General features: G+C 48.1%; 1 protein-coding gene across 2 annotated transcripts in view; it reads left to right on the top strand.

The window, feature by feature from the left end:
* slc25a26 (solute carrier family 25 member 26) overlaps positions 1–26,150 on the top strand; it is an 86,835-nt gene that overhangs the window by 39,556 nt on the left and 21,129 nt on the right. The window contains exons 6-7 of one of the 2 annotated variants that reach the window (XM_042295504.1): positions 13,782–13,826; positions 19,622–19,694. In XM_042295504.1, the coding sequence (XP_042151438.1) occupies positions 13,782–13,826; positions 19,622–19,694 (118 nt within the window). The remainder of the gene's footprint in view (positions 1–13,781; positions 13,827–19,621; positions 19,695–26,150) is intronic. The other variant, XM_042295503.1, reaches the window with a different exon arrangement.

The raw sequence follows: 26,150 nt of genomic DNA, 5'->3' as shown, positions 1-26,150 counted from the left end.
TATACTGAGCACTCCTTAGTTAACTCCCTATACTGAGCACTCCTTAGTTAACTCCCTATACTGAGCACTCCTTAGTTAACCCCCTATACTGAGCACTCCTTAGTTAACTCCTATACTGAGCACTCCTTAGTTAACCCCCTATACTGAGCACTCCTTAGTTAACCCCCTATACTGAGCACTCCTTAGTTAACTCCCTATACTGAGCACTCCTTAGTTAACTCCCTATACTGAGCACTCCTTAGTTAACTCCCTATACTGAGCACTCCTTAGTTAACTCCCTATACTGAGCACTCCTTAGTTAACTCCCTATACTGAGCGTCTCCTTAGTTAACCCCCTATACTGAGCACTCCTTAGTTGACCCCCGACACAGAGCATTTCTGTTTATATGCAAAAGATTGTTCTAGTACAACTTTTATGTACCCTCATGTACAACATTTTAATTCTTAATCAGGAACATTCAATTTCAGGAACACATCCCTTCTTGTCCTACTGCAGGGGTTTCAAGACTGTTTTGGCCCGCGATCCCATTTTGATGTAAAAAAAAATTGCGACCCCACCAGGTAAAAGATGTGATGTGAACAGTGATGTGATGCCACATTTGTAGGAAGAAAACAGTAACCGTTCTGTTTATTCCAGCCACATCTAGAGGCTATGAACCAAGAGCGAGTCTTTGGCGACCCCATATTCAAATAGTTTGGGAAAAGCTGCCCTATTGTGTGGTTGGAAGGCAGCATATATGACCCCCTACCTTCCACTGCTGTCATGCACTTTAACAAGGACAGAGACGGCTTCTGTGTCTGTCTGATAAAGTGCATAGATCAGTTGACGTGGATCTCTCTAGGTTTTATTGCAGTCTATCCGTTTGCACGATAAAAGAAAGATGTCCAACATGTTTATCTGATAGAATGACTAACACCCTAACATGAAACGCTGTTTATTGCAGGGTGATGTAGCCAGTCTATCAGTCCTTATGACATGTTGGCATGTTGTTGTGTGTGCCAGTGTGTATCCACGGCCTTGTATTCAATGCGTAGCCTAGGCCTGTATGTTCTTGTAATTTTTTCATACATGTGGCTTGTGTGGGACACACTCCCACGTTTAACTATTCCTCCAGGCTGAGGGGAGAGTGTGAGTGTGTAGTGAGTGAAGTGTGCACGTGTGTGTGCGTTTAAAACATATATACAGTTGAAGTCGGAAGTTTGCATACACCTTAGCCAAATACATTTAAACTCAGTTTTTCACAATTCCTGACATTAAATCCTAGTTAAAATTCCCTGTCTTAGGTCAGTTAGGATCACCACTTCATTTTAAGAATGTGAAATGTCAGAATAATAGAAGAGAGAATTATTTATTTCAGCTTTTATTTATTTCATCACATTCCCAGTGGGTCCGAAGTTTACATACACTTAATTAGTATTTGGTAGCATTGCCTTTAAATTGTTTAATTTGGGTCAAACGTTTCAGGTAGCTTTCCACAAGCTTCCCACAATAAGTTGGGGGAATTTTGGCCCGTTCCTCCTGACAGAGCTGGTGTAACTGAGCCAGGTTAGTAGGCCTCCTTGCTCGCACATGCCTTTTCAGTTCTGCCCACAAATGTTCTATAGGATTGAGGTCAGGGCTTTGTGATGGCCACTCCAATACCTTGACTTTGTTGTCCTTCAGCCATTTTGCCACAACTTTGGAAGTATGCTTGGGGTCATTGTCCATTTGGAAGACCCATTTGCAACCAAGCTTTAACTTCCTGACTGATGTCTTGAGATGTTGCTTCAATATATCCACATAATTTCCCTGCCTCATGAGGCCATCTATTTTGTGAATTGCACCAGTCCCTCCTGCAGAAAATCACCCCCACAACATGATCCTGCCACCCCGTACTTCACAGTTGGGATGGTGTTCTTCGGCTTCCAAACCTCCCCTTTTTCCTCCAAACATAACGATGGTCATTATGGCCAAACAGTTCTATTTTTGTTTCATCAGACCAGAGGACATTTGTCCAAAAAGTACGATATTTGTCCCGATGTGCAGTGGCAAACCGTAGTCTGGCTTTTTTATGATGGTTTTGGAGCAGTGGCTTCTTCCTTGCTGAGCGGCCTTTCAGGTTATGTCGATATAGGACTCGTTTTACTGTGGATATAGTTACTTTCGTACCTGTTTCCTCCAGCATCTTCACAAGGTCCTTTGCTGTTGTTCTGGGATTGATTTGCACTTTTCGCACCAAAGTAAGTTAATCTATAGGAGACAGAACGCGTCTCCTTCCTGAGCGGTATGATGGCTGCGTGGTCCCATGGTGTTTATACTTGCGTACTATTGTTTGTACAGATGAACTTGGTACCTTCAGGCGTTTGGAAATTGCTCCCATAGATGAACCAGACTTGTGGAGGTCTTTGCTGATTTCTTTTGATTTTCCCATGATGTCAAGCAAAGAGGCACTGAGATTGAAGTTAGGCCTTGACGTACATCCACAGGTACACCTCCAATTGACTCAAATTATGTCAATTAGCCTATCAGAAGCTTCTAAAGCCATGACATCATTTTCTGGAATTTTCCAAGCTGTTTAAAGGCACAGTCAACTTAGTGTATGTAATCTTCTGACCCACTGGATTTGTGATAGAGTGAATTTTAAGTGAAATAATCTGTCTGTAAACAATTGTTGGAAAAATGACTTGTGTCATGCACTAAGTACATGTCCTAACCGACCTGCCAAAACTATAGTTTGTTAATAAGACATTTGTGGAGTGGTCGAAAAACAAGTTTTAATGACTCCAACCTAAGTGTATGTAAACTTCCGACTTCAACTGTATATTTAGGCAGGGAGTCCCATTGAGACCAAGGTCTTTTTTTCAAAGGAGCTCTGCATGACAATATTAACATAAACCTCAGGAAATTTGACAACAGAAAGAGAGAGAGAGTGTGTATAGTGTGGCTGGTGGCCAGTGGATCCAGTGTGCAGTCTGGCTGCATTAGCAGGTAATAAATGTGGACTTAAACTCTGGGCCGCTCTCTCTCTCCCCCCTCCTTAGTCACTACCTCATATGGATTGTCACATGGCCCATGGTGCTCTGCTCTCTCTTCCTGCTCATTCAGACCATGCTGATGGCTAAACCATCTGAGTCCCATCTGCTTCATGTTGTGCCCCAAGGCCTCCCTTCCCAACCCTGCTCTATAAACCCACCAATATGGCCGCCGTCTGTCTACAAGGCTTTCCCTCCCCAGCTCCAGCCCCACTCTAAACCCCCCAACCACCGCCAATATGGCCGCCATCTGTCTCCCAGGCCCTCCATCCACAGCTCCAGCCCCACTCTAAACCCCCAACCACCCCTAATATGGCCGCCATCTGTCTCCCCAGGCCCTCCATCCACAGCTCCAGCCCCACTCTAAACCCCCAACCACCCCTAATATGGCCGCCATCTGTCTCCCAGGCCCTCCATCCCCAGCTCCAGCCCCACTCTAAACCCCCAACCACCCCTAATATGGCCGCCATCTGTCTCCCAGGCCCTCCATCCCCAGCTCCAGCCCGCTCTATAACCCCTTCAATATGGCCACTGTCTGTCTCCTCTCTCTGCTCTCTGGACAGCAGAAACACCTCTGTCCGCTGCATAGGAAATTATTCTCACTTCCAAGTACCTTTTTGAAGTTCTGCCCTATCCTCTTCCCAGGAAGTGAAGAAGCTCACAGCCTTCTGTCTTGCAGACTATAGTCTACCTTTGATTCACTGTCTCTCCTCCTTGGAGGAGCAGGACAGCTGTCCCCATTCTGCTGGAGATTTGATCTCTCTCCCTCTCTTTCTTACCTCCTGGAACTGTGGTTACTGACTTCTCCTTTCTTTCTGATTATGAGAGCTCTTAAACCAGCCCCTGTCAGGCCTGCAGTGTAGTCCCTGCTTCAGTGCTGCTCAGAACAGAGGGAGTCAAAGAGGTAGACGACTGGACAGGCTTGGGGGTCGGAATGGTGCAGGAAAAGGCTTAGTGGTGTAGGTGGACAGCATTTAAAATGTGTAAAAGAGAGAGTGCTCGAGCAGCACCAGTCCAGCTGTGTCTGAGCCCAGAGGTGTGTCTCTGTCTGTCTGGATCTGATTGAGGGAATAGAGGAAAAAGCTCACGCGTCTTTGGAAAAGTCTGATCAATGTCTGATCTAGTAGACTGGAACCGCTAGAGTCCTTAAGAACGGAAAATACGTTGAGTGAAGACAACAGAATCAAATAAGAATAGTTTTCCTACACATTTGTCTACTTTTAGCTACTGTAGTTAGTGCTGGCTGTTAGGGTACAGTAGTAGATCAAATCAAATGTATTTATAAAGCCCTTCTTACATCAGCTGATATCTCAAAGTGCTGTACAAAAACCCAGCCTAAAACCCCAAACAGCAAGCAATGCAGATGTAGAAGCACGGTGGCTAGAAAAAACTCCAGAGAAAGACCAGAACCTAGGAAGAAACCTAGAGAGGAACCAGGCTACGATGGGTGGCCAGTACTCTTCTAGCTGTGCCGGGTGGAGATTATAACAGAACATGGCCAAGATGTTCAAATGTTCATAGATGACCAGCAGGGTCAAATAATAATAATCACAGTGGTTGTCGAGGGTGCAACAGGTCAGCACCTTAGTAGTAAATGTCAGTTGGCTTTTCATAGCCGATCATTCAGAGTATCTCTACCGCTCCTGCTGTCTCAGGAGAGTTGAAAACAGCAGGTCTGGGACCGGTAGCACGTCCAGTGAACATGTCAGGGTTCCATAGCCGCAGGCAGAACATTTAAAACTGGAGCAGCAGCACGGCCAGGTGGACTGGGGACAGCAAGGAGTCATCAGGCCAGGTAGTCCTGAGGCTCTCTCTCTCAGGTCCTCCTCAGAGAGAGAGAGAGAGATAGATAGAGAGACTTCCGGCGCCGACAGAGATGGCCGCCTCGCTTCGCGTTCCTACTGAAATTCACACAGGACACCGGATGAGACAGGAGAAATCCTCCAGATATAACAGACTGACCCTAGCCCCCCGACACAAACTACTGCAGCATAAATACTGGAGGCTGAGACAGGAGGTGTCGGGAGACACTGGCCCCATCCGACGATACCCCCGGACAGGGCCAAAGAGGCAGGATATAACCCCACCCACTTTTTCAAAGCACAGCCCCCACACCACTAGAGGGATATCTTCAAGCACCAACTTACCATCCTGAGACAAGACCGAGTATAGCCCACAAAGATCTCCCCCACGGCACAACTCAAAGGGGGGCGCCAACCCAGACAGGAAGATCCGTCAGTGACTCAACCCACTCAAGTGACGCAACCTCCTAGGGACGGCATGGAAGAGCACCAGTAAGCCAGTGACTCAATCCCTGTAATAGGGTTAGAGGCAGAGAATCCCAATGGAAAGAGGGGAACTGGCCAGGCAGAGACTGCAAGGGTGGTTCGTTGCTCCAGTGCCTTTCTGTTCACCTTCACACTCCTGGGCCAGACTACACTCAATCATAGGACCTACTGAAGAGACGAGTCTTCAGTAAAGACTTAAAGGTTGAGACCGAGTCTGCGTCTCTCACATGGGTAGGCAGACCATTCTATAAAAATTGAGCTCTTGGAGAAAGCCCTACCTCCAACTGTTTGCTTAGAAATTCTAGGGACAGTAAGGAGGGCCTGCGTCTTGTGACCGTAATGTACGTGTAGGTATGTAAAGTACGTGTAGGTATGTGAAGTAGGACCAACTCGGAGAGATAGGTAGGAGTAAGCCCATGTAACGTTTTGTAGGTTAGCAGTAATCAGCCCTTGCCTTAACAGGAAGCCAGTGTAGAGAGGCTAGCACTGGAGTAATATGATAACATTTTGGGGTTCTAGTCAGTATTCTAGCAGCTGTGTTTAGCACTAACTGAAGTTTATTTAGTGTTTTATCCTGGTAGCCGGAAAGTAGATTATTACAGTAGTCCAACCTAGAAGTGACAAAAGCATGGAATTTTTTTCTGTCTCATTTTTGGACAGAAAGTTTCTGATTTTTGCAATGTTATGTAGATGGAAAAAAGCTGTCCTTGAAACAGTCTTGATGTGTTCGTCAAAAGAGAGATCAGGGTCCAGAGTAACTGCGAGGTCCTTCACAGTTTTATTTGAGACGACTGTACTACTATCAAGATTAATTGTCAGATTCATCAGAAGATCTCTTTGTTTCTTGGGACCTAGACAAGCATCTCTGTTTTGTCCAAGTTTAAAAGTAGAACATTTGCAGGCATCCACTTCCTTATGTCTGAAACACAGGCTTCCAGCGAGGGCAATTTTGGGGCTTCACCAAGTTTCATCGAAATGTACAGATGTGTGTCATCCGCATAGCAGTGAAAGTTAACATTATGTTTCCGAATGACATCACCAAGAGGTAACATATATAGTGAAAACAATAGTGGTCCTAAAACGGAAGCTTGAGGAACACCGAAATATACAGTTGATTTGTCAGAGGACAAACCATCCACAGAGACAAACTGATATCTTTCCGACAGATAAGATCTAAACCAGGCCAGAACTTGTCGGTGTAGACCAATTTGGGTTTCCAATCTCTCCAAAAGAATGTGGTGATCGATGGTATCAAAAGCAGCACTAAGGTCTAGGAGCACAAGGACAGATGCAGAGCCTCAGTCTGACGCTATTAAAAGGTAATTTACCACCATGACAAGTGCAGTCTCAGTGCTATGATTGGGTCTAAAACCAGACTGAAGCGTTTTGTATACATTGTTTTGTCTTCAGGAAGGCAGTGGATTGCTGCATAACAGCTTTTTCAAAAAATGTTGAGAGGAATGGGAGATTCGATATAGGCTGATAGTTTTTTATATTTTCTGGGTCAAGGTTGGGCTTTTTCAGGAGAGGCTTTATTACTGCCACTTTTAGTGAGTTTGGTACATATCCGGTGGATAGAGAGCCGTTTATTATGTTCAACATAGGAGGGCCAAGCACAGGATCCAGTATGCAGCTTGAAGGTTTAGAGGCCATGATTAGTTTCATCAATGTGTCAAGAGATACAGTACTAACACACTTGAGTGTCTCCCTTGATCCTAGTTCCTGGCCGAGTTGTGCAGACTCAGGACAACTGAGCTTTGGAGGAATACGCAGATTTAAAGAGGAGTCTGTAATTTGCTTTCTAATGATCATGATCTTTTTCTCAAAGAAGTTAATGAATTTTTCACTGCTGAAGTGAAAACCATCCTCTCTTGGGGAATGCTGCTTTTTAGTTAGCTTTGCGACAGTATCAAAAATAAATGTTGGATTGGTCTTTTTTTCCTCAATTAAGTTGGAAAAATAGGATGATCGAGCAGTAGTGAGGGCTCTTCGATACTGCACGGTACTGTCTTTCCAAGCTAGTCGGAAGACTTCCAATTTGGTGTGGCGCCATTTCCGTTCCAATGTTTTGGACGCTTGCTTCAGAGCTTGGGTATTTTCTGTATACCAGGGAGCTAGTTTATTATGACAAATGGTTTTTTGTTTTTAGGGGTGCGACTGCGTCTAGGGTATTGCGCAAGGTTAAATTGATTTTCTCAGTTAGGTGGTTAACTGATTTGAGTCGCCAATGACTAGGGTTTTCAATGGTGGGAGGCTTCAGCGTCTCAGACCCCGTAACGGGAGTAGAAGAGACCAGAGAAGGCTCGGCCTCTGACTCGCTGCTTAATGGGGAGAACCGGTTAAAAGTTTCTGTCGGCTGAATGAGCGACACCAGTTGAGCATTCCTACAGCATTTCCCTCCAGAAGCCATGAGATAGTTGTCCGGCTGCAGGAACTGTGCGATGGAATTTATACTACTATCTGTACTTACTGGTGGCACAGAAGCTGTTTCATCCTTTCCTACACTGAAATTACCGTTGCCTAACGATTGCGTCAGAAGCTGGGCTTGCAGCATTCTCCTGTGTATTATGAGTACAGCGACTGCAATTAGAAGGCATCATGTTACTACTTAGCTTCGGCTGGTGGAGGTCCTGACGAACGACTTCCAGATAAAGCGTCTGGCAATAGAATGGCCTTACTGAAGAGATCAGTGACTTTGAATGTGGCACTGTCATAGGGTGCTACCTTTCCAACAAGTCAGTTCATCATATTTCTGCCCTGCTAGAGCTGCCCCGGTCAACTGTCAGTGCTCTTATTATGAAGTGGAAAGATCTAGGAGAAACAACGGCTCAGGCGTGAAGTGGCAGGCCACACAAGCTCACAGAACGGGTGCGCCGGGTGCTGAAGCAGATAGAGCTTAAACATCATCCGTCCTCAGCAGCAACACTCACTATAGAGTTCCATACTGCCTCTGGAAGCAACGTCAGTACAATAACTGTTCATTGGGAGCTTCATGAAATGGGTTTCCATGGCCAGCAGCCGTACACAAGCCTAAGATCACCATGTGCAATGCCAAGCATCGTCTGGAGTGGTGTAAAGTTTGTTGCTGTTGGACTCTGGAGCAGTGGAAACGCATTCTCTGGAGTGATGAATAATGATTCACCATCTGGCGGTCCGTCGGACGAATCTGGGTTTGACGGAAGCCAGGAGAACGTACCTGCCCCAATGTATAGTGCCAACTGTAAAGTTTGTTGGAGCAGGAATAATGGTCTAGGGCTGTTTTTCATGGTTCGGGCTTGACCCTTAGTTCCAGTGAAGGGAAATCTTAACACTACAGTATACAATGACATTCTAGACTATTCTGTGCTTCCAATTTTGTGGCAACAGTTTGGGAGGGGCCTTTACTATTTCTGCATGACAATGCCCTCGTGCACAAAGCGAGATCCATACAGAAATGGTTTGTCAAGATCAGTGTGGAAGAACTTGACTGGCCGGCACAGAGCCTTGACCTCAACTCCAACGAACACTTTTGGGATGAATTGAAACGCAGACTGCGAGCCACCCAACATCAGTGCCCAGCCTTACTTATTCTTTGTGGTTGAATGGAAGCAAATCCACACAGCAATGTTCCAACATCTAGTGGAATCCTTCCCAGAAGAGTAGAGGCTGTTATAGCAGCAAAGGTGGGACCAACTCCATATTAATGCCCATGATTTTGGAATGAGATGTTCGATTAGCAGGTGTCCACATACTTTTGGTGATGTAGTGTATGTGAGAATGCTATTCATTTACATTTCAGCTTTCAACACTATTGTTCCCTCCAAGCTCAAAGCCCTGGGTTTGGACACTACCATTCAACTAGATCCCGGACTTCATGACAGGCAGACCACAGGCTGTGAGGATTGGCAACAACACCTCCATACTGACTCTTAATACAGGGGCCCCCAGGGGTGTGTCCTCAGCCCTCTGCTGTACTCCCTGTTTACCCATGAATACAAGGCTTTGCACGACACCAACTCCATCATCAAGTTTGCTGATGACACCACGGTTGTAGACCTGATAACCAAAAACGACAAGTGAGCCTCCTATGGATGAGGTAAGTGATCTGGTGTGTGGTGCTAGGACAACAACCTCTCCCTCAACAGCAGCAAAACGAAGGAGTTGGTTGTTGACTTTAGGAAGCAGAGGAGGGAACACACCGCGCTCTGTATCAACGGGACTGCAGTAGAGAGACAGTTTTCCTCTCTGTCCACATCACAGATGACTTGACATGACTAATAACACCACCACTCTTGTCAAGAAGGCGCACAGCTCCTCTACTTCCTAAGACGTCTGAAGAAATGAGGCATGCCACCCCGCGTCCTCTCCAAGTAGTACTACTGCACCATCGAGAGTGTCTTGACCAATTGCATCACTGCCTGGTACAGAATTTCTCCATCCACGACCTCAATGCCCTGGGGCTGTGTTCCCACCCATCCAGGACATCTACTTGAAACGGTGCCTGAGGAAGTCCCGCAGCATCATCAAGGACTCTACACACCCCAGCCACGAGCTGTTCACTCACTTACCGTCGGGCAGACTGATAGCAACAGGCTCAGAGACCGTTTCTATCTTCAACCCATGAGACTCCTGAACACTTGAACTGGACTGACCACCAGCACTGACTCTCCACACCTTAACACACACACACCTTAACACACACACACACACACTCATTCATACTACACACATCACAACTGCTGCTACCAAAATCAAATCATTTTTACTATTGCTAATACTTCTCAATTCAAACACTTGCCCCCCCAATCTCCCTCTCCCCAAAACACATACGTTTCTGTATTATACTTATGCTAAAATGTATTATTCTATTCTACTGAGCCATTTACTTTGTTTGTGTTCTTATCTTTTATTATTTCTTATTGTTGCATGGTTGAGAATAAACCTGCAAGTAAGTATTTTGTTGGAAGGTGAATACCATGTGTGTCCTGTACATAAGAGTTGAAAACACACACCAGCATGGCCATGTGACTGACTGACACCCCATCCTCTATCCAGTGTAATCCTGTCAGGCTGAAGGACCTGGGAGCAGAGGCTGACTCTGAGCTGTCATGCAGTGGAATGGTGGTGTGGTTGAGAAATATCCCCCACTCTGGTGTCACTCACATTAAGGGAATGGAGACATGCTACGCTTTCCAAAAACAGACATGAATATGTCTGATCTCTCAATTTTCTCTTGTTCTGGTCTTTAGACCACAAACCACAATAATGTTTTTGTTTTAGTAACACGACTCTTACTGTGACTCAGAGGCTTTGTTCTCCTATGGCTCTTGCATGTCATTATGACACCTGTGTACTTAACCAAACAGGGGAAGAAAACCTTCAATCTGTTTCAATAGGTCCAACAAACACCTGCCTGCCCTGCAGCCTCTGCTCTCTGTTCCACCAACACGGCTTCTTTTTAAATCTATGAGGCGTTTGGTTCGCCACACTGTCTGCTGTCGATACTCCCATTCGTCTTCTGCCCGTCTCCCTATTTGACGTGTTGAATTAGCACATGGCTGGGTAGCCTATTTGTTTAAATGACTTGTTTTATGTGTTGGTGAGGGCTGTGTGTTGTGCCAGGCCTACTATACGCTGTCCTTATCTCCAGTCTGTTCATCAGTGGTTTAATTGGGCCTGGCCATGTGGTGTTGTGTTATCATGCAGAGCCAGAGTAGTGACACGCGCTGGGGCCTTCTGACCCAGCCTGGTCCCTCTCTAGTCCTCCCCGGCCCGATCTGGCCCGACCCGACCCAGCCCACTGGCCTCAAAGGCAGGCAGGTTTTACAGAGCTGAACACCGTGCTCTCTTTCTGCTGGGCCGTTATAAGAGGCGGGGGCTGGGGGCCGAGGGACAGAGTAAGCACAGGACGTATCTGCCTTTTATACGTGCTGGCGTGCCTCTCCCTGCATGTGTCGGGCAGATTTGTGGCAGGGCCCTCTGAACTCTGGGAATATTAGTATGGCTGTGCTGCCTGGAGGGGACAGGGCTCATTGCAAACGTCTGAGAGGAAGGGAGGAAAATGACTTGCTCTCTCATTCTCACTTTCTTGGGTTAAAGTACTCACATACACAGCTGTTCAATGGTCTCACGAGTGGAGCAGCGGTCTATGGCACTGCATCTCAGTGCTAGAGGCGTCACTACAGACCCTGGTTCGATTCCAGGCTGTATCACAACCAGCCGTGATTGGGAGTCCCATAGGGCGCCGCATTATTGGCCCGGTGTCGTTAGGGTTTGTCATTGTAAATACGAATTTGTTCTTAACTGGCTTGCCTAGTTAAATAAAGGTTAAATAAAAAGTACGATGGCATCACGAGTTATGACTTATGAGCTATCTCCGTTGAGTCAGTCACCTGCTGCCACACACATCAGGTAAAGAGATACTTCGGGATTTTGGCATCTACTTCCCCAGAGTCAGATGAACTGGTGGATACTATTCTTATGTCTGTGTGTAGTTTGAAGGAAGTTGCTAACTATCGGCATTGCAATTGCTAACTAGTGTTAGCACAATGACTGGAAGTCTATGGGTAACTGCTCATTACGCTAATGCTGGTTAGCATTGGACACCAAGACATACAAATGGTCTCCACCAGTTCATCTGACTCTGTAGAAGTAGTTAAAGGGCCTCATTGCCAAAATCCCAAAGTATCATTTTAACTTCACCCAGTCTCAATCACTGGATTTACCTTATCATCCCACGTCTGCCCCTGTATCAGTGTTAGTTGGATACACATACACACTCCCTCTCTCCCAGGAGTGTGTCAGGAGTGTGTGAACAGTCTTCCTCAGCCCTCCCATCATAAATGGCTTATCAATATAAATCTGACCATATGCGGCTTTCAGGCACTCCATCATTGCCAGATGGACTGACACACATACACACAGACACACTGCCAGAGGTGTAAAACTTGTGCATAAATCAGTGGTGGATCAGGGGCTTCTCAGAAGCCATCTCTCTAGCAGCAGTCTGGAAATGTTGAATTCATCTCAACCCTAATAGAAGACAGGTGTCTGTTATAGTGATCCTCTCCACTGAAACCAATGCTCTCTTCTTGCCATGAAGCTCACAGCACAGCTTGGGTAAGTACAGTATGTTCCTCATAACAAATATGTCTGCCAAGCTGAGAGAGAAACAGAGATGGGGAGAGATGTCTGAGGGATACCTGAGTGAGAGAAAAGTACTGTCTGACAGACATTGAGAACCTATCATTGGGTTTAGCTGTTTTCTATCCAGAAGTAGCCTATCAAGAGCTCTATCCAGAAGTAGCCTATAAAGAGCTCTGTCCAGAAGTAGCCTATAAAGAGCTCTGTCCAGAAGTAGCCTATAAAGAGCTCTGTCCAGAAGTAGCCTATAAAGAGCTCTGTCCAGAAGTAGCCTATAAAGAGCTCTGTCCAGAAGTAGCCTATAAAGAGCTCTTTCCAGAAGTAGCCTATAAAGAGCTCTGTCCAGAAGTAGCCTATAAAGAGCTCTGTTGGAGTGAAGTGAGCATGACCTCCAGAGAAGCAGTAGCAGTGTGAGGGCTAGAGGAGGGACTAGAGGAGGGTTAGGCTGGTTGGTGTATGTCTGTCCAGACCCAGACTGATGCACTATTAAATTAGGATGAGTTTGTCTTGGTAATACTGTCCAATTGAGCTTCAGAGACATTAATAAATGCTGCTGTTGTTGGTAGGATCAACGGGGGTGACATTCTGTGTTTGTTTGTGCGTGTGTCCGCTCTCCGTCCAGCAGGCAGTGACATTGATTTCCTCTCCCTGTAACTTCCTGTGTGAGCTGATAGATAGTTTCCAGTGGCAGCCCTCTGTCTCACTGACAGACTATTTTGATCCCCATCTCTCCTTCTTTCATCCCTCCATCCCTGAGCTCCAGACCACAGCCCTCTCATTTATTAATCATCACCACTGATCTCAGAGGGAGTGTGTGTGTGTGTCTGTAGAAGAAGAAGGAATTAGAGAGGGAGAGAAATGGAAGGAGAAAGAACCAGGCCCTGGCTTTAAGTATACACTTTCTCCACATCCATCTCACTAGCTTCATATCTGCATCTCTTCACCCCTCCATCTCGCCACGGTCCAGATCCAAGAGATCCCGTCTGTGTGGACGACATGACCTCATGCAGCTTAGCTCAGGAGAGAGAGAGCACTAGCATGGCTCTGCTGTGAAATAAAGATACTCATGACATCATTCACTTTTCCAACGTGTTATGTAATGGATTGCAGTATGAGAATCATTGTGACCTTTGACCATGTAAAGCCATGGTGAAGTCACAACTCCAAAAGGAAATACTCATTTGGTCGTGTACCAAGTACCGAGTCTTATCGTCCTTATCAAGGTGTTTGATAGAGGCTTTTGGTTTGACATTTTCTTTTCTTTGAGATGATTATCTGTCAGGGTTGTTATGAATATGATGTATTGATTGATAATGACATGCTATATATGTTTATCACATTTGAGTTTTCTATTTTCAGATCCCGTTCTCTCTGGTCCAGTTTCCACTGTGGGAGTATTTAAAGGTATGGATCCTCCTCTGTCTCTCTGTGCTGTAATGTGTCCCTGTAATGAAGGTGCCATGAAGTCGTAATAGGATGCTTATGTTCTGACACATTTACAGTGGAGTCGGCCCGACTTGGCCATGTCTCCTCGGCAGTAGAGGTTGGGAAATTACTGCCTCGTTTAATGGGTCACCACGGCTACCATCAAATGGAGCTGCAATTAGTCATCATCTCCTAGCATGGTCAACTCCCTCTCTCTCTCTCTGTTCCTCTCCCGCGCTATATCTCTCTATCGCTCCTTCTCCATTGTCTGGTCTTGGACACATAAAAGCTGTTTTTCTTTGAAAGCGTTTGTGAGAGTGACATCATGTCTCCGGGGGCGTGGGCAGCAGAACATTCCATTAACGTTAGGCCCAAACGAGCAGTGCAGCGTGGACCGACCAGGAGGGGAGGGAAGGGGGTCAATAGACCACACAGCTGTGCGGGAGCGGGGGACGGAACTGCACCCCCCCACCCCCTGCTGCAGAGTAAGACGTGTCATTCACAAGCCCCTCTTTGTCACAATCTCAAAGGCCTTCACTCCAGGCTATCTGCACACAGCCATTAGGAAAAAGTTTAACTGAACAGGCCAGCTCTGGAATCTGGCCCCTCTCCCCAAACTCCGCTCTCCCCTCCTCTCTCTTGTCCCCTCTGCCCATCTACCCTTCTATCCTATCTCCTCTCTAACCTCTCCTCTCGCCTAATGAGTTGTAGTCTCTCCTGGAGATCCCTGGCCTGAAAACCATAAAAGCGTAGAGGGGAGAATAGAGAGAACCTCAAGCTTCACTTAGAAAAACGAATAGCTAGCTAATGGTTAAATGTATTTTTTGGATGTCTGGAGAGCCAGGAGACTGGTTAATGTGTGTTAATGTGTATGTCTGTGTGCGCCTGCCGTCTGTGTGTGGCATTCTCACCCTGAGCTCCACATCTGCTCCGGGGTAGAAATGTGCTGCTTTACGGCTTTTTATTTGTGTTTCATACGGAGCCAGCAGCACAGCTGTCAGCAGACACCCAGAGCTCCTCACACATCACCCAACCTGTACAGACCAACAGAGACCTTCCTCATCCCATTAACATGCTATGGGATCAATCTATACTAAGAAATATAATATATATACAATCTATACAAACGTTCATGCTAATATCTCACTGACATCAATGCATGATTTTATGTTAAACTTGCACACACATTTCACAAGTTAGGATTTAGCCCCTATGTCAATCGAATTCATTCAACAAATGAGCCAGAGCAATCAGCAAACCAACACTACGTACCTTTTAACCACCAGATCCATTAAAACATCCCCAACACACACACTGTCTTCCTCCCATAGCTGACCAAACCAACACTACGTACCTTTTAACCACCAGATCCATTAAAACATCCCCAACACACACACTGTCTTCCTCCCATAGCTGACCAAACCAACACTACGTACCTTTTAACCACCAGATCCATTAAAACATCCCCAACACACACACTGTCTTCCTCCCATAGCTGACCAAACCAACACTACGTACCTTTTAACCACCAGATCCATTAAAACATCCCCAACACACACACTGTCTTCCTCCCATAGCCGACCAAACCAACACTACGTACCTTTTAACCACCAGATCCATTAAAATATCCTCAACACACACACTGTCTTCCTCCCATAGCCCACCAAACCAACAGAGCTTATTACAAACATGTCCATCACCACATAAGTCTACACCACACACACACACACACACTGTAGAAGGAGGATGAGGTAGGTCTATTTTGACCAGGCATATTTCCCTCTTATTAGTCATTCAGGAGGGAGAAGTGGAGAGGCTTCCCACCATGCAGGCATTTGATGTGGAAAACAAAGTCCCCCTTTCAATCTGCAACCTAATGGAATAAATATGACACATCCTCTCCTTGCTCTCCCAAATCTACATGTGTGTTTACGTTTGAATGTGTGTGTATACACGTGTGTGTGCGTTTATTTTCAGCAAACTTAACATGTGTAAATATTTGTATGAACATAACAAGATTCAACAACTGAGACATAAACTGAACAAGTTCCACACATGTGATTAACATAAATGGAATAGTGTGTCCCTGAACAAACGGGGGGTTAAAATCAAAAGTAACTGTCAGTATCTGGTGTGGCCACCAGCTGCATTAAGTACTGCAGTGCATCTCCTCAACGACTGTACCACATTTGCCAGTTCTTGCCGTGAGGTGTTACCCCACTCTTCCACCAAGGCACCTGCAAGTTCCTGGACATTTCTGGGGGGAATGGCCCTAGCCCTCACCCTCCGATCCAACAGGTCCCAGGCGTGCTCAATGGGATTGAGATCCGGGCTCTTCGCTGGCCATGGCAGAACACTGACATTCCTGTCTTGCAGGAAATCACGCACAGAATGGGCAGTATGGCTGCTGGCATTGTCATGCTGGAGAGTCATGTCAGGATGAGCCTGCAGGAAGGGTACCACATGAGGGAGGATGATGTCTTCCCTGTACCTCACAGCATTGAGATTGCCTGCAATGACAACAAGCTCAGTCCGATGATGTTGTGACACACCGCCCCAGACCAAGACGGACCCTCTACCTCTAAATCTATCCCGCTCCAGAGCACAGGCCTCGGTGTAACGCTCATTCCTTCGACGATAAACGCAAATCCGACCATCATCCCTGGTGAGACAAAACTGCGAATCGTCAGTGAAGAGCACTTTTTGCCAGTCCTGTCTGATCCAGCGACGGTGGGTTTGTGCCCATAGGCAACATTCTTGCCGGTGATGTCTGGTGAGGACCTGCCTTACAACAGGCCTACAAGCCCTCAGTCATGCCTCTCTCAGCCTACTGCTGACAGTCTGAGCACTGATGGAGGGATTGTGTGTTACTGGTGTAACTAGGGCAGTTGTTGTTGCCATCCTGTCCCGCAGGTGTGATGTTCAGATGTACCGATCCTGTGCAGGTGTTGTTACACGTGATCTGCCACTGCGAGGACGATCAGCTGTCTGTCCTGTCTCCCTGCAGCGCTGTCTTAGGTCTCACAGTACAGACATTGCAATTTATTGCCCTGGCCACATCTGCATTCCTCATTCCTCCTTGCAGCATGCCTAAGGCACGTTCACACAGATGAGCAGGGACCCTGGGCATCTTTGTTTTTGTGTTTTTCAGAGTCAGTAGAAAGACCTCTTTAGTGTCCTAACTGTGACCTTAATTGCCTACTGTCGGTAAGCTGTTAGTGTCTTAACAAACGTTCCACAGGTGCATGTTCATTAATTGTTTAAGCATGGGAAACAGTGAAGATCTGTGAAGTTGTTTGGATTTTTACAAATTATCTTTGAAAGACAGGGTCCTGAAAAAGGGACATTTTTCCATGCTGTTCCTCAATTGCCTGCCCCTTTATGAAATCATCCCTGCTTCGTCTGTTCTATGACAAGCAAACTGTTACAATGTGTTTTCAAAAAGGGCCAGCAATTATCTGTTGGCCTTGGGCCGAACCTGCAGCCCAACTACATCCAGAACTCTACACCAGAATCCAACACAACCAAACAGCATTCAGACCTGCCATGCTCACCAATGTTGCGGAGAGAGGGAAAGGATGGCATGATGGTTGTTTTATAGCAGCAGCTAGGAAACCCCAAACAAGACAAGTATAGGTTGTGTAATTAGCTAGCGATGAGGTATTGTGTAATTAGTTGGGGTTCCAGTCCATCCTGTTTTATATGACGTTAGCCCAGATAGTGCCTTCTGTCACAATATTTGAACATAAACACAGAAATATGGAACACAGAGGCCTGAACTGATCCAACATAAGCGCAACACTCAACGTCAACAAAACAAAGGAGATGATCACGGATTTCAGGAAACAGCAGAGTGAGCACCCCCCCATCCACATCGAAGGGACAGTAGTGGAGAGGGTAGAACGTTTTAAGTTCCTCAGCGTACACATCACGGACAAACTGAATTGGTCCACCCACACAGACAGGGCGGTGAAGAAGGCGCAGCAGCATTCACAAAGCACTCGCAAACTTCTACAGATGCACAATCGAGAGCATCCTGTCGGGCTGTATCACTGCCTGGTACGGCAACTGCTCCACAACCACCCGAGCCACTGCCTGTTCAGCCCGCTGTCATCCAGAAGGCAAGGTCAGTACAGGTGCATCAAAGCAGGGACCGAGAGACTGAAAAACAGCTTCTATCTCAAGGCCATCCGACTGTTAAACAGCCACCACTAACATTGAGTGGCTGCTGCCAACATACTGACTCAACTCCAGCCACTTTAATATTGGAAAAATTGATGTAAAAATGTATCACTAGCCACTTTAAACAATGCCACTTAATATAATGTTTACATACCCTACATTACTCATCTCATATGTATATACTGTCCTCTATACCATCTACTGCATCTTGCCTATGCCGTTCTGTACCATCACTCATTCATATATTTTTATGTACATATTCTTTATCCCCTTACACATTGAGTGGCTGCTGCCAACACACTGACACTGACTCAACTCCAGCCACTTTAATAATGGGAATTGATGGGAAATGATGTAAATATATCACTAGCCACTTTAAACAATGCTACCTTATATAATGTTACTTACCCTACATTATTTATCTCATATGCATACGTATATACTGTACTCTATATCATTGACTGCATCCTTATGTAATACATGTATCACTAGCCACTTTAACTAAGCCACTTTGTTTACATACTTATCTCATATGTATATACTGTACTCGATACCATCTACTGTATCTTGCCTATGCTGCTCTGTACCATCACTCATTCATATATCTTTATGTACATATTCTTTATCCCCTTACACTGTGTATAAGACAGTAGTTTTGGAATTGTTAGTTAGATTACTTGTTGGTTATTACTGCATTGTCGGAACAAGAAGCACAAGCATTTCGCTACACTCGCATTAACATCTGCTAACCATGTGTATGTGACAAATAAAATTTGATTTGATTTGATAAGGTAGTTGTTTTGAAATTGTTAGGTTAGATTACTCGTTGGTTATTACTGCATTGTCGGAACTAGAAGCACAAACATTTCGCTACACTCGCATTAACATCTGCTAACCATGTGTATGTGACAAATACATTTGATTTGAAGCTCCATGGTGAATATAACTCCATAAGCTCCATGGTGAATATAACTCCATAAGCTCCATGGTGAATATAACTCCATAAGCTCCATGGTGAATATAACTCCATAAGCTCCATGGTGAATATAACTCCATAAGCTCCATGGTGAATATTGAACAAATGTTGTTTCTTCCACATTTGGCAAGATAGTATAGACTGCAGACAGCTCTCTTCAGCTGGGTCCATTCTGTTCCCTCTTCACTTGGATGAGACCTAACCCCCATGAACATGTTCAAAATACAGAGCTTAGCTTCTCTTCTCTACTGACTGAGTGAGTCAATTAGTTCACATATCAGTACAGCATAACTTTATCAGCCAGGGCTCTTCTGCTGAGCAGAGGAGTTTTGGGGACCTTTACTGCACTTTTTTCTTGTCTTTCCCCTTCCCCCTCTCTTTCTGTCCTGTAATGTGCTTGGGAAAAGAGCGAATGACATCATTCTGGAGATGGCGAGGGGAACACAGAAATAGCCGCGCAGTTTGGTTCCCAGCCCCAGGCCGATTCCGATGAGGTTTGAGATGTGTTTTTAATGCGTCTGATAACTCCAATAACCACCCCCTCTTTCTCCCTCTCACTATCTCTTCCTCTCTCTCTATCTCTCTCTCTCTCTCTCTTCTTTCTCTCTCCTCTCAGACTCAGTGGTCACGGAGGCAAGGTCACACTCTCTACTCTTGGCAGGCTGCAGTGTGCGGAGCTTTTGCAGGTGCAGAGGATTATATGCTGCTTTGGGAAAGGCAGAGAGGGAGGGAGGATGGTAGAGGGCCAGGAATATAGAAAGTTTAACCAAGCCACATTCCTGAAGAATTCTACACCGGTTGCCTCGGTTGGCACAGTATCTTTTACCTGCGTCAGAGGCCTGGAAAGACAGGAGACCGTTGGAAAAAAAGAGAAAGCACTTTTGATTGATCGAATGTTTTTGCTGTAGATAGAGGTAAAGTTATTGGTCGATTGACTCACTCTGTCAGTAAGTGCTGCACACATAGAGGGCTAGGTTTCAGTGTTGTGCCTCAGCACAGATGAGCATCAGGGGAATGGAAGAAAGGAGGAGAAGAGACGGGAGTCCAGGAGGGGGGAGAAGGCACTGGGGCCCATGCAGCTGTCTGACATCCTGAGCAATGAGGCCTGAAGCGGTCTCAGGCAGAGAGAGAGAGAAACCGAGAGGGAGGGGGAACAAAATAGTGAGGAAGAGAGAGGCGGAGTGTGTGAGAGAGTACATGAGTAACAGAGAGGGAGAGATGGATAGAGAGACAAAGAGAGAGAGAGACTAAGAGAGAAAGAGAGACAGTTGGGCCATAACTCTTTAGTCTGTGTGACAGGCCAGACAAAAAGCAGATTTGTAGGAGTTGAGGGCTGGAGCTGAGGACACTGCACCCTGAGGACCATAGACATGGCCACAAGCCACCCCACCTGGAGCAAGCACACACTGGGGAGGAAGGGCAGTTGGAGAGGAGAGCGAGGGGAAAGATGGGGGGTGTAGTAGAGGGAGAGAAATTGAGAGGTGAGGAGTAGAGATGGAAGAAGAAAGAAGGTAGAAGAGATGGGGGAGGAGAGAGAAAGCCAGGATGACAGAGGGGGAGACTCTGAGGTGTAATCTCTGAGTCTGAGTTGAGTTGAATTCCCCACACAACAGAGGACCAAGAGGGATGCTCAGGTTTCACTCGACTTCCCCACATCATGCCTTATAATGTATGTGATCCAGTCAGCATAGGAAATAGTCACACTTCATATATTACTCTACTTGTGCGGAAGGCTAAGAGACACATAATGGCACTGTCTCTCATCTTCTATGAACCACCTGTTGAATCGACACTTTCATTGCCAGACCACAAAGCTGGATTACTTAATTGACTGATTTTACTTAATTGACTGATTTTACTTAGTTTACTGATTTTACTTAATTGACTGATTTTACTTAATTGACTGATTTTTAAACAGGGACATAATGGGCTACTGAAGAGCAGTGAGGGAGAGGAGCTGATGCTTGGCCTTGCTTGTAATGTCGATCACATCATGTGATTTTACACCAGTTCTAGATCCCAAACCCAAAGCGACCCTGCTTATTAGATTTGCATGGATACCATATGCTTTGAGGGACACCCAAGTATCGTAGAATCCAGTATGTTTTATCAACACAGAGTCTACAGTATACTTGGGAAAATGAAGTCAGAGAAGTCAGCAACATACTCCCAGCTAGTCAAATCCATACTCATTCTCAGAACAGTGCTTACAACAACGGTAAAAGTCCCAAAGCATATAGAGATGGTTATTGGAAACCTCTTATAACATTTAAATGTATGACAGTTACATGGCCACGCATCAGCTCCTCTCCCTCACTGCTCTTCAGTAGCCAATCAGTAGCCAATTGTCCCTGTTTACTGACAGCAGTTGCTATGTAACGTAGACTGGACGATAGTCAGTCAGACAGACAGACACTGAGAGGGTGTAGGGGTTTTGGCACTCTCCCTCCTCTCCTCTCAGTGGGGACAACCCTGGAACCTTCAGAGTGTGGGCCACCAAACTTGGCCTGGGTTTAGATTGGGGGGGGGTAACCGCTCCTGTAGCTCTGCATAAAGAAAAGCAGCCGGGGTGGGAGGAGGGGGTGAGACTGAAAGACAGAGAAAGACAGACCGACAGTGTGTGTAGTGTTTAGTGAGGCGTGGGCCTGACTGACCGGGTGTGAGGAGGGGGTAAGACTGACAGACAGAGACAGACAGACCGACAGTGTGAGTAGTGTTTAGTGAGGCGTGGGCTTGACTGACGGGGTGGGAAGAGGGGGTGAGACTGACAGAGACAGACAGACCGACAGTGTGAGTAGTGTTTAGTGAGGCGTGGGCCTGACTGACGAGGTGGGAGGAGGGGGGTGAGACTGACAGACAGAGACCGACAGTGTGAGTAGTGTTTAGTGAGGCGTGGGCCTGACTGACGGGGTGGGAGAAGGGGAGTGAGACTGACAGACAGAGACAGACAGACCGACAGTGTGAGTAGTGTTTAGTGAGGCGTGGGCCTGACTGACGGGGTGGGAGGAGGGGGTGAGACTGACAGACAGACCGACAGTGTGAGTAGTGTTTAGTGAGGCGTGGACCTGACTGACGGGGTGGGAGGAGGGGGTGAGACTGACATACAGAGACAGACAGACCGACAGTGTGTGTAGTGTTTAGTGAGGCGTGGGCCTGAATGACGGGGTGGGGAGGGGGGTGAGACTGACAGACAGAGACAGACAGTGTGAGTAGTGTTTAGTGAGGCGTGGGCCTGACTGATGGGGTGGGAGGAGGGGGTGAGACTGACAGACAGAGACAGACAGTGTGAGTAGTGTTTAGTGAGGCGTGGGTCTGACTGATGGGGTGGGAGGAGGGGGTGAGACTGACAGACAGAGACCGACAGTGTGAGTAGTGTTCAGTGAGGCGTGGGCCTGACTGACGGGGTGGGAGGAGAGGGGGTGAGACTGACAGACAGAGACAGACAGTGTGAGTAGTGTTCAGTGAGGCGTGGGCCTGACTGACGGGGTGGGAGGAGGGGGTGAGACTGACAGACAGAGACAGACAGTGTGAGTAGTGTTTAGTGAGGCGTGGGCCTGACTGATGGGGTGGGAGGAGGAGGGGGTGAGACTGACAGACAGAGACAGACAGTGTGAGTAGTGTTTAGTGAGGCGTGGGCCTGACTGATGGGGTGGGAGGAGGGGGGGTGAGACTGACAGACAGAGACAGACAGTGTGAGTAGTGTTTAGTGAGGCGTGGGCCTGACTGACGGGGTGGGAGGAGGGGGTTGAGACTGACAGACAGAGACCGACAGTGACAGTGTGTTTAGTGAGGCGTGGGCCTGACTGACGGGGTGGGAGGAGGGGGGTGAGACTGACTGACAGAGACAGAGACCGACAGTGTGAGTAGTGTTTAGTGAGGCGTGGGCCTGACTGACGGGATGGGAGGAGGGGGGTGAGACTGACAGACAGAGATAGACAGTGTGAGTAGTGTTTAGTGAGGCGTGGGCCTGACTGACGGGGTGGGAGGAGGAGGGGGTGAGACTGACAGACAGAGACAGACCGTGTGAATAGTGTTTAGTGAGGCGTGGGCCTGACTGACGGGGTGGAGGAGAGGGGGTGAGACTGACAGACAGAGACAGACAGTGTGTAGTGTTTAGTGAGGCGTGGGCCTGACTGACGGGTGGGAGGAGGGGGTGAGACTGACAGACAGAGACAGACAGTGTGAGTAGTGTTCAGTGAGGCGTGGGCCTGACTGACGGGGTGGGAGGAGGGGGTGAGACAGACAGACAGAGACAGACAGTGTGAGTAGTGTTCAGTGAGGCGTGGGCCTGACTGACGGGGTGGGAGGAGGGGGTGAGACTGACAGACAGAGACAGACAGACCGACAGTTTGTGTAGTGTTTAATGAGGCGTGGGCCTGACTGACGGGGTGGGAGGAGAGGGGGTGAGACTGACAGACAGAGACAGACAGTGTGAGTAGTGTTTAGTGAGGCGTGGGCCTGACTGACGGGGTGGGAGGAGGGGGTGAGACTGACAGACAGAGACAGACAGACCGACAGTGTGTGTAGTGTTTAGTGAGGCGTGGGCCTGACTGACGGGGTGGGAGGAGAGGGGGTGAGACTGACAGACAGAGACAGACAGTGTGAGTAGTGTTCAGTGAGGCGTGGGCCTGACTGACGGGGTGGGAGGAGGGGGGTGAGACTGACAGACAGAGACAGACAGACCGACAGTGTGTGTAGTGTTTAGTGAGGCGTGGGCCTGACTGACGGGTGGGAGGAGAGGGGGTGAGACTGACAGACAGAGACAGACAGTGTGAGTAGTGTTTAGTGAGGCGTGGGCCTGACTGACGGGGTGGGAGGAGGGGGGTGAGACTGACAGACAGAGACAGACAGACCGACAGTGTGTGTAGTGTTTAGTGAGGCGTGGGCCTGACTGACGGGGTGGGAGGAGGGGGTGAGACTGACAGACAGAGACAGACAGTGTGAGTAGTGTTCAGTGAGGCGTGGCCTGACTGACGGGGTGGGAGGAGGGGGGTGAGACTGACAGACAGACAGACAGACAGTGTGAGTAGTGTTTAGTGAGGCGTGGGCCTGACTGACGGGGTGGGAAGAGGGGGGGTGAGACTGACAGACAGAGACCAGACCGACAGTGTGTGTAGTGTTTAGTGAGGCGTGGGCCTGACTGACGGGGTGGGAGGAGGGGGTGAGACTGACAGACAGAGACAGACAGTGTGAGTAGTGTTCAGTGAGGCGTGGGCCTGACTGACGGGGTGGGAGGAGGGGGTGAGACTGACAGACAGAGACAGACAGACCGACAGTGTGTGTAGTGTTTAGTGAGGCGTGGGCCTGACTGATGGGGTGGGAGGAGGGGGGTGAGACTGACAGACAGAGACAGACAGTGTGAGTAGTGTTTAGTGAGGCGTGGGCCTGACTGACGGGGTGGGAGGGGGGGGGTGAGACTGACAGACAGAGAGACAGTGTGAGTAGTGTTTAGTGAGGCGTGGACCTGACTGACGGGGTGGGAGGAGGGGGGGTGAGACTGACAGACAGTGTGTAGTGTTTAGTGAGGCGTGGGCCTGACTGACGGGGGGGAGGAGGGGGGGTGAGACTGACAGACAGAGACAGACAGTGTGTAGTGTTTAGTGAGGCGTGGGCCTGACTGACGGGGTGGGAGGAGGGGGTGAGACTGACAGACAGAGACAGACAGTGTCAGTAGTGTTTAGTGAGGCGTGGGCCTGACTGACGGGGTGGGAGGAGGGGGTGAGACTACAGACAGAGACAGACAGTGTGTAGTGTTTAGTGAGGCGTGGGCCTGACTGACGGGGTGGGAGGAGGGGGTGAGACTGACAGACAGAGACAGACAGTGTCAGTAGTGTTTAGTGAGGCGTGGGCCTGACTGACGGGGTGGGAGGAGGGGGTGAGTGACAGACAGAGACAGACAGACAGTGTGTAGTGTTTAGTGAGGCGTGGGCCTGACTGACGGGGTGGGAGGAGGGGGTGAGACTGACAGACAGAGACAGACAGTGTGAGTAGTGTTTAGTGAGGCGTGGGCCTGACTGACGGGGTGGGAGGAGGGGGTGAGACTGACAGACAGAGACAGACCGTGTGTAGTGTTTAGTGAGGCGTGGGCCTGACTGACGGAGTGGGAGGAGGGGGGTGAGACTGACAGACAGAGACAGACAGTGTGAGTAGTGTTTAGTGAGGCGTGGGCCTGACTGACGGGGTGGGAGGAGGGGGGGTGAGACTGACAGACAGAGACAGACAGTGTGAGTAGTGTTTAGTGAGGCGTGGGCCTGACTGACGGGGTGGGGAGGGGGTGAAGACTGACAGACAGACACAGACCTTGTGTAGTGTTTAGTGAGGCGTGGGCCTGACTGACGCGGTGGGAGGAGGGAGGGGTGAGACTGACAGACAGAGACAGACAGTGTGAGTAGTGTTTAGTGAGGCGTGGGCCTGACTGACGGGGTGGGAGAAGGGGGGTGAGACTGACAGACAGACACAGACAGTGTGTAGTGTTTAGTGAGGCGTGGGCCTGACTGACACGGTGGGAGGAGGAGGGGTGAGACTGACAGACAGAGACAGACAGTGTCAGTAGTGTTTAGTGAGGCGTGGGCCTGACTGACGGGGTGGGAGGAGGGGGGTGAGACTGACAGACAGAGACAGACAGTGTGAGTAGTGTTTAGTGAGGCGTGGGCCTGACTGACGGGGTGGGAGGAGGGGGTGAGACTGACAGACAGAGACAGACAGTGTGTGTAGTGTTTGGTGAGGCGTGGGCCTGACTGACGGGGTGGGGAGGAGGGGGTGAGACTGACAGACAGAGACAGACAGTGTCAGTAGTGTTTAGTGAGGCGTGGGCCTGACTGACTGGGTGGGAGGAGAGGGGGTGAGTCTGACAGACAGAGACAGACAGTGTGAGTAGTGTTTAGTGAGGCGTGGGCCTGACTGACGGGGTGGGAGAAGGGGGGTGAGACTGACAGACAGACACAGACCGTGTGTAGTGTTTAGTGAGGCGTGGGCCTGACTGACGCGGTGGGAATAGGGAGGGTGAGACTGACAGACAGAGACAGACAGTGTGTGTGTAGTGTTTAGTGAGGCGTGGGCCTGACTGACGGGGTGGGAGGAGGGGGGTGAGACTGACAGACAGAGACAGACAAGTGTCAGTAGTGTTTAGTGAGGCGTGGGCCTGA

The sequence above is a fragment of the Oncorhynchus tshawytscha genome, linkage group LG02 (assembly GCF_018296145.1).
Source record: "Oncorhynchus tshawytscha isolate Ot180627B linkage group LG02, Otsh_v2.0, whole genome shotgun sequence".
NCBI classification, from domain to species: Eukaryota; Metazoa; Chordata; class Actinopteri; order Salmoniformes; family Salmonidae; genus Oncorhynchus; species Oncorhynchus tshawytscha.
Note: the sequence above shows the minus strand (reverse complement) of the source record. Positions and strands in the feature narration are given on the sequence as shown.